The sequence below is a fragment of the Spinacia oleracea genome, chromosome 4 (genome assembly GCF_020520425.1).
Source record: "Spinacia oleracea cultivar Varoflay chromosome 4, BTI_SOV_V1, whole genome shotgun sequence".
Taxonomy (NCBI): Eukaryota; Viridiplantae; Streptophyta; class Magnoliopsida; order Caryophyllales; family Amaranthaceae; genus Spinacia; species Spinacia oleracea.
Window position 1 is genome coordinate 173869226 of NC_079490.1, and position 15256 is coordinate 173884481.

At 36.1% G+C, this 15256-nt stretch overlaps 2 protein-coding genes across 3 annotated transcripts; one reads left to right on the top strand and one right to left on the bottom strand.

Annotated features, from left to right (window-relative positions):
* Positions 1–231: 231 nt before the first annotated feature.
* Positions 232–9551, top strand: LOC110799191 (uncharacterized). 2 transcript variants are annotated; one of them, XM_022004411.2, is made up of 13 exons: positions 232–758; positions 2011–2084; positions 2421–2504; positions 2588–2668; positions 4162–4242; positions 5137–5229; positions 5836–6015; positions 6110–6177; positions 7970–8021; positions 8216–8269; positions 8361–8453; positions 8724–8790; positions 9007–9474. In XM_022004411.2, the coding sequence occupies exons 1-13, from the start codon at positions 614–616 to the stop codon at positions 9078–9080; spliced, it is 1146 nt and encodes a 381-aa protein (XP_021860103.1). In that variant the 5' UTR covers positions 232–613; the 3' UTR covers positions 9081–9474. The 2 variants fall into 2 exon arrangements, with proteins under 2 accessions (XP_021860103.1, XP_056698917.1); XM_056842939.1 differs by lacking the exon at positions 2011–2084 and having other exon boundaries at positions 334–758; positions 9007–9551.
* Positions 9552–9623: 72 nt separating this feature from the next.
* LOC110799195 (uncharacterized) lies at positions 9624–13383 on the bottom strand. Its single transcript, XM_022004416.2, has 5 exons — positions 12930–13383; positions 11225–11349; positions 10666–10977; positions 10404–10573; positions 9624–10273 (listed from the first exon to the last, which is right to left on the bottom strand). The coding sequence occupies exons 1-5, from the start codon at positions 13215–13217 to the stop codon at positions 9903–9905; spliced, it is 1266 nt and encodes a 421-aa protein (XP_021860108.1). The 5' UTR covers positions 13218–13383; the 3' UTR covers positions 9624–9902.
* Positions 13384–15256: the final 1873 nt, after the last annotated feature.

Here is a 15256-nt window from a genome sequence, read left to right on the forward strand (position 1 = left end):
GTAATTCTCCTCAAACAAAAAAAATATATAAAGTAATATCTTTTGAAAATAAGGTGCATAAAAAAAGCTACTTGATATGTTTTTAATCTCAAAATACAATTATTTTGTGAATTCTCATTGCTAATCATACATATTGGCTTGGACACCTACGTGAATAATCGGATGGCCCGGATATATCGTGGTAACCGGTGACCAATAAAATCAAAAATACTACGGAGTAATAATTGGATTTTTGATAGTGAGCCAAACAAAAACTTACAATATCCATCATGCCATCATCCTTTTCCATTTGATTTTACATTTTATATTTGTTGATTTTGATTTCTATTGTAAAGATTAAATAATTTCACATCAGTTAATTAATAATTTAATTTTTTTAAGAAGAAAAATAAATAAATTAGACAATCATTCTCTTTGCATTTTTTAATACAATTCCGAGATTCCGGCCTACGTTTCCTTTCCCTCCATTCTTTCCCAAGCACCCATCTCTCCTCGAATTTTTTCTTACAGAGATTTTGGTGGGAAATTGAAATCTTTTATTGGGGCCAATTATTAGGAATTTTGGAGAAATTAATTAATTTTGTAAAAAAATTAGGTGGGTAAATTCTGGAAAATGCAGAATTTCATATCTCAAAAGCTTCGAGATTTGGACGCGTACCCTAAAATCAATGAAGATTTCTACAACAGAACTTTCTCAGGCGGTGTCGTCACCGTTATCTCCGCCGTCATCATGTTTTTCCTCTTCTTGTTTGAGCTCAGTATACCTCTTTCTCTCTTTAAACATTTTTTTTAATTGTTTTTAGTTTTTAATTTCTTTTTGGGGTTGTTTTTTATTTGAGAAGAAAATTGATAATTAAGTATTTTACAAATATTCTGTTAGGTGGGAAGAGGGTGGGGGGGAATTTTGACATATTGATCAGAGTTAGTTAGAATTGGGGGTGTTAGAATTTGATTGAAAGAGTTACAGGTAAATCAGTCTCAACATATGTGCTAATAGCCTAATGCCCATGTTTGTGTGTGATTAGGGTTAGAACATTTGAATCCAAAGATGACTAATAGAGCTAAGAGAGTGATTATCGAGAATATATTTAGCTTTGGATTATCGAAGTCGAAATCCAGATGGAATTTTTGGTGTTAGTGTCTTCAAATCAAGGGTCTAATGGGTACAGCAACTAGGTCGGGGCTTCAATTGTGGCATTGAGTAATGATAATAATAATTATTATAAGAGCATTTGGGATTCCCGTAGTATATGTTAGAACTTCGAAGCTTTGGGATAACATTGAGGCGTGGTGTTGGTAGGAGCATCATGTTATGAGAAAATCTAAGCCGGGGAGCTGATGAGAGAACCAGTTGTGCTTAATTGGACCATTAGGAACTATTACAATAAAAATTGGACCATTAGTTCCTATTCATTTGCCCCTCAAGAATAGGTGAATAGTGGCAGTACTAGGATACTATGTAGTTTGAGGTTTCTATTACAATGGTATGTTGTTGCAGTTCATTTATATGTTTTCAGTCTCATATACTTGTTCACACCAGTCACCAAATATAATTTCTTTATGCAATTTGGATTTTATTGTTGGAAGTTCTCTTTAGTTTTTCTTACAAGTTTGGACTGATCACAGAATTTTGTCCAGACAACATTTATCATTTTATAATGTTGTAATTGAAGACAGTGCATTACTTCCTACTTTAGGTGTCCAAATCATGACGACAGTGACTATGATGATCAACATCATCTACTTGGTTTGGAATTTAGGTCCCATCTTTATTTGGTTCAACTTTGATGATTATCTGCTTGATGTAAACTAAGAATGATTACCATGGATATGTGATTGTGGTATCTGACTAATTGGTCAAAAGTTTTGTGCTTCCAGTTGCAATATGTGACCTTTGTGTCTATAGTATACTAGATTAAATTTTTGGAGTCTGAACCTTGGTATTCGTGTAATATTCATGTGTTCATTTGGATCACTTACCACTTGTACTGCATGCTTCTTCGTCTGCAGATTCATATCTGCATACTGTCACAGAAACAACACTTTTAGTGGATACTTCTAGAGGGGGAAATCTTCGCATCAATGTCAGTATATTCCGTTTGCCTATCTAATTGCAATTTGTAACGCTTCAGATTTTCTCGCTTGCATTTTCCATCTCATGTCTGGCTTATGTCAACACTTTCTGTCATTTGCTTCCCTAATCTTCTATTTTATTAATTTATTACTTTATTTTCTTGCGTTAACCCATAAGTGTAGCATTAACATAGAATATTTTTGCACAAGGCATTTAGATCCTTTTTTGATCTTCACTGAACTTTTGTTTGTTGTTTACACTTTACATTGGCTCAATGAAAATTTTGTATCTCCTTCTGGATTCAGTATTCATTTTTTGATGCTTGTCCTTTTCTTGTTAATTGCAGTTTGATGTTACTTTTCCGGAAGTTCCTTGCACAATTCTCAGTATTGATGCTGAAGACATCAGTGGAGAACGGCATTTTGACATAGTATGTGACTGAAGAGACATGCTTTTTCTGCCTTATTTATTCATTGTGTTTCTGATTGTATTTTTTTGTTTTGCTACTTGTAGAGACATGACATTGTCAAAACAAGAGTTGATGCTCATGGGAACGTGGTTGATACTAGGCGAGATGGCATTGGAGCGCCAAAGGTTAGATAAGAGGCCATGCTTTTCTTATTTTTCTTCCTTCAAAAGTAAGGAAGTATTCAGTGAGTTTCAGCCACTTTCAGTTTTATGAATGTTTATTTTCAGGTGTCATATTATACAATTTTGCCATTATCTCGTGGAACACATTACTGCATTAGTACTTTGCAGTTAAAGTTAATGGCAAAAGGTTTGCTCATTTGTGTTACATATTCTCAACTTCATATTGAAGGGGCATTCTGAAGTAGTTTGAAGGTCTAAAATTTGAATATGGGTTAAAAGATATCAACATGTACACACAACAGGCAGTCAAACATATATACAGTATTGTTTTCTAAAATAATTTATAAAACAGGAATACAGTAGCTAGTACATGAAACCCAAAATAAAAAGAAGATAGACTTCTTTTCATATATCCTGAATAATTGAATAAAGATAAGCCATGGGTCTTAGAAATAAAGCTAGAGTAGAAAGAGCCTTAAACTTTCTCTTCCGAAAGGATTTTATGGCCAAGTATCCAAGACATAGAATTAGAAAAAAGGAAGTGCTTGGATTATTATGGTGCCGGCTTTGTCTTAGAACTTAGAAGGGTTAGGTGGACCGTCCATTCATTATCGTTACCCCATTATATCCCATGGCTAAAAGAACAAATGAACAAATGCTTCATTATCGTTAGGTTTGAGAGCCATTTTGATTTACTCCATTATATCCCAAAGCTAAAAGAACAAATGAATATTTGGCTCCATCAGAAATGGACATCTTATGAGGCCAAAAGTCATCCATTCGGATTATAGATAAGAAAATTCTATGGAGGAATATCAGGGTGCTATATTGGGAGTCAAAGAAAGAAGATTTTACCACCGAACTGTCTTTGTTCAAATATTATAATTGGATGTACTCATGTGGATTGCATGATATGTATGTGTTTCAGGGGTTTCTTCGGTATGTGGGACTAACAAGTTCTTTGATAATGGGTATTGATGAATATCTTTATGTTGCGTTGTTATGCTGATTGACAATTATTTTTTAGTTTAGTAGGTTGTTGCATAGTTTATGAGGGAAAAGTTTATTTTGTCTCGTTGCATACTTGCACATTAGTGATGAAATAATAAATTCCTTGTTTTTTGGTTAACATCTTATTTATGTTTCCTCCACGTAATTTTACTCCCTTTCACCTGCTAAACTGTCGCAGTTGTATTTGTTTTTTTATATTTTTTGCAGCCTCTAAGATGTATCTTTTATTACTATTTTCTTTAAAGTTTCAAAAAAATTATCTTAATTTTCCAAGAAGTTATAGATGAACACTTCTACATGATTATTTCAGATTGCAACTTTTCAGATTCTTAACTTCTTCTTTCTTATAATGGGTCAATAGTCTCAACGAGTCAACGATATGTGCATTTGAAAATAAAGTCTTCTATCACTTATTTAGCTAACAAAGAGGGAATCTCATTATTTCTTAGTGGAAGCTCCATTAACTCTATTGCTTTTACCTGTAGATTGCAAAGCCTTTACAGAAGCATGGTGGCAGGCTTGAACACAATGAGACATACTGTGGTTCATGTTATGGAGCAGAAACGGTAGTTTTCCTTGTCTACCAACACTGGTGCACACAATATCATTCATATGGCTAATCTAATGAACCTGCAGGGCTTTAAATTCTTAGTTTCTCTACTTGGATTATTCTACTTGTGAGGGTGAAAGTGTGAAACTGCCTGTTATGCAACTTTGTAGCCTGAAAGAAACCTTAGTCCCACCTTTGTCTAGTCTTCATTGTTCATGTACTCTGTGTTACAGCGAGCCATGGCATGAGGTACAAGGAGAGTGTGAGGTCATCTATTGCTTATCTAAAGTTCTAAACCTTGGTTCCAGAACATGTTAGGCAACATTAGAATAGCTTGCAATACATCAATGGCAAACTGATATATGCTTCACTAGACCCCCTCTTGAATCTTGATGCATCTGTTAGTTTTTGTATTGTTTGTGGCAGACTGGCAGCTAAATCTCATTTTAGCTGAATTTCTACCCTACAATGTTACAAAGAAGAGCTTCACAATATTTTTTTCAGCATGGGTGCATTTCCTGAATGCTGCTGATTACATGGCATCATGTTCCTTACTGCTCTACTAAGAAATGGTGTTAAGAGGTTTCTGTCATAAACACAAAGTATTATATTAGCATATAGCATCTAGTATCCTCTAAGTTTGCTTAATCCATGACCTTTTTTAATGGGGGATCTGGGGTAAATTCAGTTGTAGCCACCTTCAAGTGTATACTTGTGTTCATGTTAGGTTATTTCTATGTAAAAGGTGGCCTAAAGCATTTTTAATCTGTAGGAATGATCAAATGGCTTCTTCCTTGTCCATCTATTGAAAAAGAGAGACTGGGTGGGGGAGTGATTTTTTTACATGTTTATAAAGTGCATTTTTGCTTTCAGTGCCTTTTTCGCTCCATAATTTCCATTTCTTCTGCAGTCCGATGATCAATGTTGCAACTCTTGTGAAGAAGTTCGTGATGCATACAGTAAGAATGGCTGGGCATTGACAAATATGGACTTGATTGATCAGGTTAGAATCTGTTCACGAACTTGAATAGTTGAACAAGTGTCGGTTGTTATGGATAGAAATACGATGTCTGGGATAATAAAACTGCCCTAAAGAATTTGGCTAGGAGTAAAAATTCTCAGGTTTTCGTTATTGTTGAATGTTGTTGCATACAAAGCTAACAGCTGCAGCCTGCAGGATTAAGTGTAATAGAGCTACTGATTGAGTTCTTCAACTTTGTCTTAAATGCAATTATATTGCATATAAATGACATTGCTACTTATATTCTCTATTAAGTTGAAAGGATATCTACACCGAAAAGAGTATGTGCTTCCCTTGTCAGTTACAACACCAGCCACACATAGTTGATCCTGCTGTCGGTGTAGGGAAATCCAGATTTTTGGCACAACTTGATGTATTAAGTTTTGGAAATATATCGTGAGGTGACCTGGAGTATTCAACATCTAATAAGTTCCATGAAATATCTGCTGCTTATGTTTCAAATTCTTGTTCTATTTCATTGCATGTTGAATGTGCTCATCATGTTCAGATGAATTTATCTGTGGCTTGCGTTAACTCCACTTACAGATACTCCCCCCTCCTGACTTATTTCTTTTCTCTCTTGAGCAGTGTGAAAGGGAAGGGTTCTTTCAAAAGGTCCACGAGGAAAAAGGTGAAGGATGCAATATTAATGGATTTCTGGAAGTTAATAAAGTGGCAGGGGCGTTTCATTTTATTCCTGGGAAGACCTTCCATCTGTCAGAATTTCATGTCAGTGATTTATTTGCAATTCAAACGGACAACTACAATGTGAGTTCTGATATTAAAATTTTGCTTATATTTAATGTAAGTGTTATCCTTTTGTGCTCTGAGACTTAGTTCAGTTCTTTGTGGTTCATGACAGATAAGTCATAGGATCAACAAGTTAGCTTTTGGAGACTATTTTCCTGGCGTTGTGAACCCCCTGAACGGGTAATTCTTTATCTTACTCTAATTTTACAAGTTGGAAAAACAAGATCCGATATTCCTGAAAAATGACCTAAAGAGGAGGAAGCCCATAATAAATTAATGATGTTGATCATACCTGTCGCCTTAATGTGTTGATCCATGCAATGTGAATCCCCTAAGAGTTTTTTTTTTGCAGTTTCTTTGCAGAGTATTGTTTTTTCTCATTGTCATTACTTATTCCTTTTCATAATGTTTGTTTTTCTTTCCTTCTTGGAATGTTCCAAGATGGATGTTCGAGTTAACAGTTCTTTTCCTGGGTATTTAATGCATCATTTCACAAAAATCTATTTCCATAGGTTCTTATCCACTTTTCTCATCTTTGTGATAAGGTCAACTAGGTAAACACTACAACAACAGCCAAGCCTTAGTCCCAAAATGTTTGGCTAACATGAACCGTTATAAGGAACCGTTTGCGGAGAAGTAAGAGAAATAAAAGAGCCGTCAAGGCGTCAACTTGGTAAACACCGAATGGGGAAAATGATATTAGCCGTCACTTCCCACTATTGCCTAGTTCTTAATTAATATTTAATCACTAAAAGTTACTTAGTAACTTCTATAGTTTTTTTGTCCTAGTTCTTTTCTACCGAAGTTGAGCTCAAAACTATAAACCATATGAGACCAAAGAAACTCATTTTATTCTGTTTTTTTAGTACGTATACAAGGTGTGTAAGCATTTTCTGCTGATCCTTTTAGACATTCCGCATTGGTGTTAGAGGTGTCCGAAAAGCTAGTTTAGGAATTAGGATTATCATTTTTTTTTGTGAGTTATAAGTGTTACATTAGTTAACCATAAACTATCCCTCGAATTCTCAGAGGTTACTTCAGCCAGGGACCTTTGTAGATGTTGAGCTTCAAATATCATTCTGTTATCCATGGGTCTATGAGTATAAAACAGATGCAACACTTGTTGATTGACTGACAAATGCCAAACTCGTGCTTGGAGACCTCTTTATTACTTTGTTGGAGAATCTCAAAAAAATTGGAGGGTGTGGCTCCTGACTCTCAAGTCTCAAAAACCTCCCTTCCCCCTGGGTCTAGAACCTAAAATTCGATCAACAGTAGAGACTTCGATGACGCAAAATCCCTCTGGAATCATCTAAAGAGCCGATATTGTGTTGTCAGCGGCACTCGAATTTTCCAATTGAAGTCATCCAGGGTTATCTGGGCTAAGATTGACACCAAGTTTAATATTGCAGGGGAGGTTGTAACTTGCGAGTCTACTTGTAAGATTTTAGATGCCCAAGAAGAAATTTAAAAGCAAGCTGGAGTAGATTTTCAAAAAATTATTTCTCTTAACTCCTGGACTCAGGCATCCTTTTGGTGACCCACACATTGCCCTAAAGTGCCCCTAAATTTATTAAAAAGACCATGTTAAGCCCACATTCCCTTCGTACTTTTGTTTCTCTTGTATAGATTCTAAAAATTGGAGAATTTGGAAAGGGTATTTTTTAAAATTTCTGAATGATAACATTAAACTTTGTAAATTGCTCCTGACAAGTCTTTCTACATTTCTAGGGAACTAAAAGTATTGTCAAAATATCAACACTTCAAGATGATTATGTATGTACTGTAGTATCAGTACCTTTTTCTTTCTGCACAAAAGGATTTTCTTTTAATAATATTTCTATGGCACATACCCATTTTACTACTTAGACCCACTTATGTTCTGCGGATTTTGAGATCTTGAGCGGTTCTTGAATTTCGGGGTTTGTATCAATGTATTTTGTCTAGTTACATAAATAATATTAATTTTCAGGGTGCAGTTTTTACAAGAGACGGCAAGTGGATCATATCAGTATTTTCTTAAGGTTTGCTCCATAGTTGCATTATTCTTCTCTCTCTCTCTTCTACTGGTCTGTTATTCTTTTTTCCTTTTTCCGAATTCTATCTTCTATTGTGTTTTTTGAAAACACATACCATATATTTGGATCGTATGGTATTAAGATTAGCCTTGCTTTTGTTGCATGTTTCCGAGGATGTCATTGAATTCTCTTCTTTTTAGGTCGTGCCAACAATATACACTGACGCAAGAAAACGTTCTATCCAGTCTAATCAGGTACATAGTCCACAACAGTACTGTTTTCCAATTGTCAAGGCATTTTCAATTCCTTATCTCATAATCTCATGTGAGTGATGGTTTTGCGCAGTTTTCTGTGACAGAGCACTTTAAGAATGCAGAACCAGGACGCTTTCGGACTATACCTGGGGTTTTCTTCTTTTATGATCTTTCTCCAGTCAAGGTCCGTTTCTTTGTCTAACATGGAAGCTGTGGTTCTACATGAACTTTGAACTCTTTATTTTTACGTGTAGTCTTTAACAGCTTATCTTAAAATTCTTGTCCCTTTTAAAAAATGAGAACATTTTTCCTTTACACTTTTACGAAGTACATAGTATATAATAGGGATTTTTGAGTACTTGGCCTTACTGGACTCTTCTTTCTTTCTGCAAATAAGAACACAAACAATATAGAAAATTTGGCAGTTGATTTTTTTATTGTTGTAATATTTCAGGTTAACTTCACGGAGAAGCATATGTCCTTTTTGCACTTGATGACTAATGTCTGTGCAATAGTTGGAGGTACACCTCTTCCTACGTCTCTTTAATTGCACGTCTGTCCCCTCTTTACATATGAAAATGCTATCCATCTTTTTAACCTTTAAAATGATTTTGCTCAACTTTTTTATGGATCTTGATTGCATGATATCATCATCTGTGATTTCCCTATTTTGTTTCTGCTTTGGTTCTACTTGTTGAACTTGTAAAAAAAGTACTGAAAAATGAGATCTTTGTCAGGTACCTTCACAGTCGCAGGGATAGTAGATTCCTTTGTTTATCATGGCCGTAAGGCTATGAAAAAGACACTGTAGAAGAAATGTGGTTGAGTTGTAGCTAAAGCAGAAAGTGTTCCAACTCCCATTTGATTACGTGCTCTTCTACCCTCGACTTTCCTGGCATGAAATTAACGGAGAGGGTTGTACTAGATCAGTGACTCGGTGGCTGGTTGACTTATGGCGTGTTGGACATTTTTGGTTAATAGACTTACTTGATTATAGATTTGCTGTTGCGCAATTTGTCATTCAATTTTGTCAAAAGTATGTAATTGGTTGATGTACATATGCCCAGAAGTTCCTATTACCACAAATGTCGCTCCAATTTGTTGAGATCAGTTGCAAGAGTATTGACATGTAGGTTATGTAGACACATTGATGTTAGTCATTGTTATTTTTGGGCGAAGTTTTATACACTTACAGTTTACCATCAGGCATACGAGTTGGGTGAACCTTTATGTACTACTACAATGTTATATATGGTCTATGAAGTACAAATCATTGAGGCAAGTTCGCGTGTTGTTTGTCCTGTTTTTGAAAGGTAAGACGAAATGAAAATGAGCTTACATTACGTAATAAGGCTGAAAGGAAAGAGCCACAGACCATTATATTAACTGTGCGTTCACAATACAATGAATCAATGCTCATTTGCACCACAAAAACACGAGAATGATACTCCGTAATCAGTTGATGGGAGTACATCTCCTATGAGACTAGCTTATGCATAAGACCGCAGAAAAATAACTGAAATTCAAAGCTGTAGCTGGGAAGAGCAATAGTGCAAACTACAATGTGCATTAATCTCTAACTAAAGATGCCCTATAATTAAAATGAAGTAAAAACAAAGGATAACGTGACTTCTCAGTTTACTGCAATATCACAAAGCTTTAACATGGTGGCTTCAAAATCTGCATGCTGCACCTCTTCTCTAGTCAGCCACAGGCGCAAGTAATTGTTAATTACATCTTTGGCACGATTACTGGTAGAAATCCTTTTAATTCCAAATCTGGTGATATGATTAAGATTTAGCTCAGAAGGGTCTTCAATATATTGCTCCAAAATATTTCTTATGGCATCACGCCAAATTGGTCGAGCTATCTTCAGAAAATCATGGGCAGCCAACACAGGAAGGCTAACACTTCCAAGAGAAGATTCAAAACGTCCACCTCTTCCGTGATAATCTGAACCTCCCATCTTTAAAAGGCCATAAGCATCGGCAAGGTCATTGTACACTGTTTCAGGAAGAAAGACAATCAGCATGAATTCATAATAAGTATAATCTAAGGTTGATCATTGCTTTTTATGATGAAGTCATTCAGAAGGCAACAGTAGTACAGGAACTGCTAGATCAAGATCACCTACCTGAAAGTTTACCATCACTTCTATAAACTTCTATTCCATGCAGACCTGCCTGTTTTAATCTGCTGACTACTGGAAGTGCATTTTTGAATGCCCATGGATGTGCCAAAACAGCTATTCCCCCAGTTTTACATATCATTTGTACAGCTTCTTCAGAAGCAGGCTCACTTCCCCTGCATCCAAGAAAGACAGACACTAAGTATTGTCCATTAATCAAAACATGCATGATTAAGGAATAGTCACCATTGAATTCAGATATTATTACTTAGAATAAGCAGGTCCTCCGTCATAAAGATATCGGTCAAATGCTTGTTTAAGATCCTCAACATGGCCAGCTTCCAACAAAGCACGAGCTACATGCAGTCTCCCAGGAGCAACTCCATTGCCTGCAATTTTAATGACATGTTCCCACTTCACAGGTTTTTTGAGTTGATTAAGTTTTGAGAGCATATTTTTCGCACGAACATAACGTCCATCCCTTATGTTGGTCAAAAATTGATCAAACTCGTCAAATCTTTCTGGTCCACAGCTGCTATAATACGCAAGGATGTGAACTGGTTCTTCAAATTCAGAATCTCTGTTCATCAATTCAATTAACCATAATCAATGTTGATGTGTCATAAGGTTATATGCTTATCATGTTTACTTAAATACGTGTTCTTTTAAATAGCAATGTAATTAACAGAGATAGTATACTCCGTACTACGCTATTCATTCCAAAGGATGACTGCAACTTGTAGTTTCTTAATCATAACAGTATTGAAAAAGAATTCCAAGATTTCCAGCTAGCATTTATTATTAGCAAAAAGAATTGAAGTACTTGCCTTGTAGAGAAAACAGTACTGATCTCAACACCTGGAATAATCTTGATACCAAATCTACAGGCAGCTTCCAAGGCCTCAGGGATACCAGACATTGTATCATGATCAGTCAGAGCAAGAACTTTCACCTGTTCTGAAGACATTACAGCGATATAAATCACACATCTTATCAAATATGAAAACAATAGTTTTAATGCTGAATCACTTAATTAGAAGAATTAAGAACTTAGCTTGCTTGTATAGATCAGAAAGGGAAACACAAAGGGATACAGGACCAGGCTACAAAAAGATGGATCGATTCTGATCATAAAAGAACCTTAAGGATTCTATATGACTATATTAATGACTTACAGATATTAAAGAAATGCTATGAACCAATCTCACTGCATCTCTTATTAATGGCTACATTGGGTGTTTGTAAATCCAGAGTCATAAGAAAGCTATAAGATATGAACTGCTTACAAATAATTACATATGACGCCCAGAACCTCAGAATAGATCATGACATGAAAACAAAACAAAGCATTTTCCAATACAACTTTGAATATCACGGCTCATTCATGAATGATTGCTATTGATTCTATCTCATATATATATATAGAATGCTTGAGCTATATTGATACAAAAGATCAAATTCGCAAATATGGGAGAGACCTGACTCATCAAGAAAGAAGCGGCTTCACATCATCTATCCTCTTTTCCACCAATTCACCAAGTGGTTTTGCAGAATTAATGGGGGGCAGATTCCTCGTTTACATGATCAGGTAAGATTAACTTCTACAGTCATTTACACAGCCTGAATTGAGTGAGTGAACCACACAGGCAATTCCCTTTTAAAGCAAAAAAAAAATTACATGTATCCACAGATTCCACACGGCTACATTATTTGACTAGAGCAAGATGATCATACAGAAACATTGGAAAGTTCAACTTCACGAAACACAAACTAAGGCTCCCCTATAATTAACAAAGTGACAGGAGAAACATCTCTGCATTCTCAGATATGTATCATTCATTACTACCACCCATCTTACAGTCTTATACTTCGCATCTTCTAACTTCAACTAGGCTATGGAACCACTAAATTTAGGAACTTTTACCAACATTCAGGGACATAAGGGATAACCGCGAACTCCTTTAACGGTTAGCTATCTAATAGTTAGTCAAATCATCATAATACTATTCCAATTCCTTATTCAAGGCACACCCCTTTTCCTCTCTCTCAATACTCAAACACATTGTGTTCATTGAAACAGTTAAGCACTATATACATTTTATAGTACTATACTACCGATAATAATCACGGCGCGTTTCGTTTGATAGCCGGTCAACTTGTAAGGAAAATCAATATTCATTCCGATGACCACGTAGTTCACTCAAAATTTCTTCATAACATTTCAGAAAAACACCAAATTGAGACAAAGTTTCATTACCACCCGTTTATTAACGGCTACCAAAAGGACCCCTCAATGCTTAATGTTTCTATTTTTCGCTCTTGTACATACCCCTTTTCACGTACGTCTACGTATATCATTTTCCTAACCGTATACCATAACAAAAACCAAATGCAAACGAAACATACAATCTTCAAATATCATCAAATATAAAACCCAACCACAAAACTAATTCAAAACTGTAAAATCAGCATTAAGTCAATATAAATATTAAAAAATAAATAATTTCTTGAAGAAAAGAAAAGAAAACTGACCCCATTTTGATGAGCTTTCTCAACAAGAGCAGAAGGGGATAAATAGCCATCACTACAAATAGAATGAGAATGCAAATCAAACACAACTTTCTCACAGACTTGAGCTCTACGCATCGTTTCTGGTAGAAAATCATCCCCTTTTCCCATATCTTCATCACCATTATTATTACCAGATTGTTGCGCCAAACACACCCATTCATTTACAGATTTCAAGGCCAAGGTTTGTTCAGCAGTCATTCTTCGTTTAGCACCTCCTCTCTTCTTCTTCTTTTTGTTATTTTCGCCCATTATTTCAAGGGGAAGTTGAAGAATAGGGTGTTTTCTGGGTTTTTCAGGGGGTTTGAAGTCTGGTCTAAGCGGCCATGAGAGAGAAACTAGGTTTGTGAAAAGCGGTTTGAATTGAATTGAGCAGATAGGGAAGCGAAGAAAGTCCTTGCTGGAATGTGTCAGCCAGCAAGTCGTATGCTACGTACAACGTACTCGTACGTGTTTTTAGAGCGTGAAGTCAATGACTGCTACTCGAAAGTTGACCTGACCCGAAATTGACCTGACCCAAAAAGTTAAATAATCGTAGTAAACCTGATCAAATGGCGGCCCGGGCCGGACGAATAGAAATCTGTCAAGGCCAGGCCGGGCCAAGCTTCGGGCCAATTTTTGGAGTCCAAAACCCGCTATTTCGGATCAAAATTAGCGGGCTTTTCGAGTCATTTACGGGCCGGGCCAAATTTATAACTAATATTGTTGTTTTACGTTGTCCAATGCCCGCAATTTTTTAAAAAGTTCAAGCCGAAATATTTTGTCCAAAACCCGCAAATTTTCGGGTCGGGCCGGGCCGGGCCCATGATGATCAGCTCTAAATCGTAGATACGAACTTTAAATCTTCAAAATTTGTACTCATAGTTAAGTTATACAAAGTAAATGTATTCCATTCCAAAATGCTAATAGATTGTGTTTGGCACATCCAATTTAATGCACGGAGTTAAATAAGCATAAGTCAAAAAATTAATAATCCGTACAATATTCCATAAGATCTAAAAAGGATAAAAGTACGTTACTTGAAAGTCAAATTTTCAAAAGGCTAGTGTGCACACTTTAAGTACGAATATTTCGACTGAATGATACAAACCTAGTTCCTTTAGCACGTTACAAGTTGACTCTAATCAACTTTAAGGTACCCCTTTCATTTCACACACTTCTCCACTCGTTCAACCATCTCCTCCTATCCTAGCTCGTTGGTTCCCTCCTCCACCGGAAGCTTTCAAATTCAATTTCTACATATCCTGCAAATCTTCTCCAGCAGCAACAAAAAGTATCACCAGAGACAACAATAGGCAATCATTAATAATCTAGGCATCACTCAAGCATTTATAGAGGAAGCTTTCACACTTAACAGGGTAGCCAGGAAGCCAACAAACTCAAGATAATAAAAAACTTTACATTAAAGGCGACAACCTTTTAGTCGTCAACTGTATCAAAGGAATTTGGTTCATACCGTGGAAACTTCAAAAATTGTCAATGACATCAAGGTTCTTCTAGATCATTTTGATTTTTAGGATATTAATATGTCTATCGGAAGCTAATCATGCCACATATTATTTGGTAAATATTGGTCATTGTTAATTAGTAATAAACATACATATTGATTCTTGTAATAACTCGACATTAGTCTCAATTATATACTATAATTAGTTGATTACTTAGGTGTTCCCTTCACGAGAACAAAAATATTAGCTTAATTTCACAAAAGTCCACAATCGCTTAGTTTAAAAGTGTTCCGGTGTTGAAGTGGATGAAACAATGGGCTTCGAATGAAGGCCCTTTTGTGTGTATTGAAGATCTTGCTAGCTCGAATGTGTCGTGTCCAAATCAACCTGCACAATAAACAAGTTACTAGCCTCGGGGGTGTTTCCGAGGAAAGCCCCTCCGATGCCTAAGTTAGAACAATGCTCGGATTCTAGAGAGAGAAGTTCTCTAGAAGAGTAGTCTTAAAGCGTGAAATGGACGCACCTTGGGGTGTGTGCCTTGGCGGCTTATTTATAGTGTTTGAGTAGTAAATGTGCCCATAGGTCATTTGTTACTGTTTGGGCCTTGGGCCTTGATTGGTGGCTGAATAGCCTTTTTTGGAATGTAGTGCTTGTGGGTTTGATGTTGTTGTATTGAGCCATTGGGCTTTGGACTTAGTGGCCCAATTGATAGTCAATTGGGAGCCCAAACAACATGCCCCCCAGACCCGGTCCATTTAGGAATAAATGGGCGGGTTTCCATGTATCAGAAGTTGGAAAGTTTTCCCTCTTTTTTTTTTTCAAAAGGGGGCGTTGGAACCATGC